Consider the following 5,307-nt stretch of genomic DNA (forward strand, 5'->3'; position numbering starts at 1 on the left):
CTATATCAGTAAGTTCAAAATTATTTGGAAAACATCCTCACAGATATAGCGAAGTATGGCGAAATGTGTGGAATTCACTATTTGTAAGGCTATAAATGAGTCAAATTGTGTTTCACTTTAAATCTGCAACTATTAACCGTTTTGTGAAGTTTATAGGGTAGCCTATAATAAACATTAGTATAAAAACCATTGTGTCAGAGAGAAGTCCTCATTATGTTATATGTGTGTGTGTGTGTGTGTACAACGCAACTCAGTGATTGACAATTTCCTGGAGGGAGGTCCCTCCCTTATCATGTGAAATTTCCACTGCGTGGGTTCAGATTGCGCTCGTTGTCACCTATGATGAGCACGTTGTCCACCTCACACAATGGATTAAACTTGGAGTTGTGAGACGGTCGCAGTTTTGCAATTCCTGACTGCTTTACGAACGGATTTAAACCTCAAGGGAGGAAACAGTAAAAAGTTAGGTAAGGTAGCCTATTTGCGCGATAATTTTGTCCGTTTGAATAGTTTACTCTGAATGAAATTGTTTGTTATTGTTCGGAATAATTCAGTTAATCCACTTTTGTTTTCTCAAGTGTAGGCCTATTTTTATCTTATTTTCTCATTTACTTAATTGAGTTTGGCCAACTTAATTGTCGTTTTCAAAGGAAATTGACAAAATGTTAATGCATAACCGTGCATGCTAAAAAGTAACGAAAGTGCTATAAGTTTTCGTCTGAATTGTGTTTTTCGCCTTGTCAACGTAGGATCGTCTCTGTTGCGTTCACTGTATTATTAGTTTTGTGTAGGCTATCTGTTACTGATCTCTGTGTAATGGCTTACCGTTTCTTGTTTCCATTTAATACATATTCACCTATCTATTTTAGCTTACTCTTTTGATGGCCTCCAAATTTCTATTTAAAACAAGGGTTTCATATAAGTCAGGGAAAGTATGGGTGGGAATCTACAGTTAAAAAAAATCAAACCTAATGAAAAGTGGCAAATAAACTAACAATTAAATATTTCATTTTCCACACAGCTGTGGAAAAAAAGGATTGATAAACCGAGAATAACTGCATATTTACTTTTTCAATTAACATGACATAAATATGCCATTTTTTAGCTAATCAAAACGGGGCTCTGTGACTAGTACTGACATGAGTACATGTATTCCTATGATACAGATACACCCTATAAGTGTTATGCAATAGGCTTCTACTTTTTCTAGAGCTTCAGCAATTTTAAGAGGGTCAAACTGGAACTAAACAATGATGTAAAATGTGCACATGAAATCAAGACCGTATTAGTTGTCAGTGCTGTGCGAAATGATAATGATTAGTAATTATTTTAGACCGTTCAAACAGAAAAGTAAATTTTGGTCACAGAAATGGGTTAACGATTAAATTTTGTCATATTACAAGTCGTTGCATCGTCATTTTACATATTACTCAGCATTATCATATTTTAAAATGACGATGCAATGACTAGGAATTTGATCAAATTGAATCTTATATTATTATGATTCATAGGTCCTTCTGTTATTATCTCTACTATTTGTATAATGCAAAAAACAAATTTCATTTCATACAAATGTTTTAGATGTTTTTCTCATCACAGTGCTGAAGTAGAGATCTCTCTTCGTAGATATTTTAAATCTGCCTATAAAAAATTTCTATGCACATTTTGCAACCCCTCAAAATATAGATCTGCCAATGTTAATCTTGTTGTTATTTCTTCATGTGTTTTCTGTGTAGGCATGATTCAGAGGATGGAGGTGGTGCTCTCAGTCTTGGGGGAGCTGCAGGAGGCCACAGAGTGCATGGGTCTTGATGCCCTCACTAAAGTTGCTGTGGAGGTGGAACAGGCCCTGGCCTCTTTCTGTCTTCCTTCAGCACTCTGCTCTGAGATCTCCTCATGGCTTGGCATCGACGCACTAGCTCACAGACTGTATCCGGCAGACGCCCCGGCGGGCTTGCTCCCTCTGGTCTGCAAAGGAGAAGGAAACATGCTGTTTGAGGCAGCTAGCATGCTTCTAGTGGGCTCTACGTGCTTGAGTCTGGAGCTGCAGGTCAGGACAGTGGTGGAGATGCTTCTCTGGAAGAGATACTACCTGTGTGGTATGATCGACTCTAAGGTGATGCTGCAGGCTGTAAGGTTTTCCCTCTGCACCGAGGAGTCTCAGGACATGCTCAATCTGCCGATTCAGGTGCTGGAGGCCATCTTCGACGCAGATGTCAAGGCCTCCTGCTTCCCTGGCTCGTTTGCAAACATGTGGCACGTGTATGCGCTGGCGTCTGTTCTGCAGTGCAACATTTATTCGGTTTATCCCATGTTCAATTTAAAGATTCGGCCCTATTTTAATCGACTCATTCGCCCAAGGACATGGTTGAAAGACTCTGAGCCCTTGACCCTTCACATCATGTGGTCGGGCGACCTGGAGGCAGGCTCTGTTTTCAAACCCCTCAACTTTGTAGCTTTGATTCATGCTAGCGACCTCAAAATCGGTAGTCCCAACAGCGAGCAGCGAATGCCCTCGGTAAAGTCCCTGGAGCTTCTGAATCAGGATGCCCAGCTGTCGTACTCCAACCTCAAAGACAAGTTCAATATCACCAAGAGCACCTTTTACCGCTGGAAGAGGCAAAGCATCGAGTACCACAAGAAATCGGTGGCCAGGTATGAGGCCAAACACTTTTTCCTGACATCCTACAAGCAAGGGAAGCTGATTCCCCTCAGCCACTTTAAAGGGCTTTTCCCAGAAATTCCAAGATCCACGTATTACGCGTGGAAGCAAGAGCTTGTGTCTACTTGCAGCATCTCGGGCGGCTCCACAGGGGAGCTGAGTCCTGGAGACAGCACTGAACAGGACTACTGGTCCTCACCAGAAGTCAAGAAGAAGCCCAACCAAGGGAGCTTTGCTAGCATGTTGGCGTTCAAGTGCGAGAAACTGGAAGGAGAACGGGCCCAAAATGTGGCCTTGATGCAGGAGGCGAAGAAGAGCTTGCAGAACTGTATCATTGCGAACGCCTCCTTCCCCTACAGAATTTTCAAAAGAAGGTTTCCAGGCATCTCCAGATCCACATACTACAACTGGAGGAGGGAAGCCATGCTGTTCACACCTTTCAAAGAGCTCTCAGGTAGCAGCGAGGAAAGCTCGGATGCTGATAAAACCCAGAGTCCCAGAAGTCAAGTGTCCATTGCTAAGTTTGACAGACAAACCAAACTGTCACCAAGAGTGAAGATCTCCAGACGCAAACAAAGGAACCTGAGGCTGGCATACCACCAGAGGAAAATGTTAAGGCAAGAAGCCAAAATGCACATCCGGAGGTCAAAGATGTCCTTCATTAAATTCAAACTCAAGTTCCCTTCAGTTTCCTCCTCTTTCTACTGGCTCTGGAGAGATCCTTTGAAAGGGAAAACCGAGAAGCCCGTCATGATGTCTGAGACGGAGGAATCCCAGAGCTTGGCTGTCTCACCAGAGGTCTTTGAAAAGATAAAAACCCCAGGAATGTTTACTTTTGATGGGAACATCGATTGCCTGAATGGTCAGACAGTTCGTCCCTCTGAATTCACACTGCCTGAATACACTTTGCCTGACCAGTCCAGTAATGAACATATGTTTGTAATGGATGTCGTGGCACTGGCTAATTTCAAGGCCCAAGCAAAGCTGTTTTTGCAACAACGCTTTGAAGAGAAGTCCTTTCCCACATTCAAAGAGTTCCGGTCCTACTTTCCTCTTACTCCTCGTTCCACCTACTACATGTGGAAAAGGGCTCTGCATCACGGGGTGCCATTAATTCATGGCTGAATGCTGTTGTTTTCTTCACCACTGCAAAGTCCAGTAATTACATCCAAAACTGACACTGCTATTTTTTTTTTTGTTCACAATGCAATGTTTCTTTGAGACTGACTGTTTTTTTTTTTCTTGTTTTTTTTTAGTCACCCGCATAATTGCAGTTCATGCATCTTAATTATTTGCCCTTTTCCTTTATTCGACCACTTGGTTCTAGCTCAAGGACATTTGCGTGTGTGTGAAATCAGACAGTCTTTGTGTCCACCTACAGTAAGTGCTGATGGCCCCCAGGCAAAAGGCAGTTCAAAGACACTATCAGGCTCTCTTCTGACCCCCACCCCCAAATATTTACAATTTAAATGAGTTCTAAGGTCTGATTAGGTTCATTTTATTTTCTTGCCTATTTCTTTTTAGTTGTTTTGGGGTCTTTTTCATTTTTGTTTTATACTTGTTTTATTCTATAATTTTCCAGTTGAAAAAGTTCCAGTTGAGGATTTTCTTAAACAAAAATGTATATTATTTTAATTCTTACATTGGAGTGTTCTTTATTTCTTCTTTTATACATATATATTTTTATACTGACAATTGAATGTGATCTCTGCTCGGGAAAACTTTGTGGCCAATTTAAAATGGATTTCTCACAATTGAATGTTATAGAATTGTTGCGGTTTTGCACGTTGTTTTTGACCATGATTCAGTTCACACATGTATTTTTTTTTTCTTGCTGCTAAAGGTGTAAATATTTGACAATCTGACTTGATACTATTGAAGTGTTTGCTGAAGTTGTGTTCTTCAACTACCTAGCTGATTTTTTATTTTATTTTCAGCTTCACGTTTATGATGTTCTATAACTTTCAGGTTAACTTGTCTAAAAAAATTACACAGGTTCACAATGTGCTCCTTGGATCATTTTGCTGAATTGGATGAGCACAATGCTAATTTTGTTCATTTAATCATGTTGAGCATCTCATGTATGAGACCAATTGCTCTGTGCAATAAAATATGGTTTATGCCCACTGTTCTCTCTGTAGGTAAATGTTTATGAAGTATTAGAAACTTTACCGCCTAGTGTTGAGTTAATTTGTTAATAAAGATCTCTGTTAGAGTTGAGAACAAAGATGCTCTGGGGTTGATTCTGAAAATAAATATGTTGACTTCAGATTAGGCAGATCATATAGTCCAACAGCCTTTGAGAAGAAACTTGTTTAAATTGGCCCAGTAAAAGTTGCACCTGCATGTATAAATTATCAGCTTGACATTTTATTCAATGTGTAATTGGTTTAAAAAATGGCAAATGAGAGTGAGAGAGCTTGCTGGTGGGATGTGTGATTCATCAACATTGTGATATCTGTCTTGTCTTGTGTTTCTGGAGCACTCCTCGGCCAGATTTTTCCATATCGACACTGTAGAAGTGTTTATCTCACAGTAGCATGAAAATAATTGACAGGCCAAGCATTCAGGGATGAGCATCAGAATTAAGGAGTGTTTTTCTTTATGGATGCCAGACATCTGCAGAAATAAGCACGTCTCTGTGA

At 40.3% G+C, this 5,307-nt stretch overlaps 1 protein-coding gene across 1 annotated transcript; it reads left to right on the forward strand.

The window, feature by feature from the left end:
* The first annotated feature begins 242 nt into the window (after window positions 1–242).
* vrtn (vertebrae development associated) lies at window positions 243–5,037 on the forward strand. The gene is made up of 2 exons (XM_081379468.1): window positions 243–467; window positions 1,737–5,037. Exon 2 carries the CDS (start codon window positions 1,739–1,741, stop codon window positions 3,785–3,787), a length of 2,049 nt encoding a protein of 682 aa, XP_081235594.1. The 5' UTR covers window positions 243–467; window positions 1,737–1,738; the 3' UTR covers window positions 3,788–5,037.
* Window positions 5,038–5,307: the final 270 nt, after the last annotated feature.

Source organism: Scardinius erythrophthalmus (assembly GCF_964197995.2).
Source record: "Scardinius erythrophthalmus genome assembly, chromosome: 11".
Taxonomy (NCBI): domain Eukaryota; kingdom Metazoa; phylum Chordata; class Actinopteri; order Cypriniformes; family Leuciscidae; genus Scardinius; species Scardinius erythrophthalmus.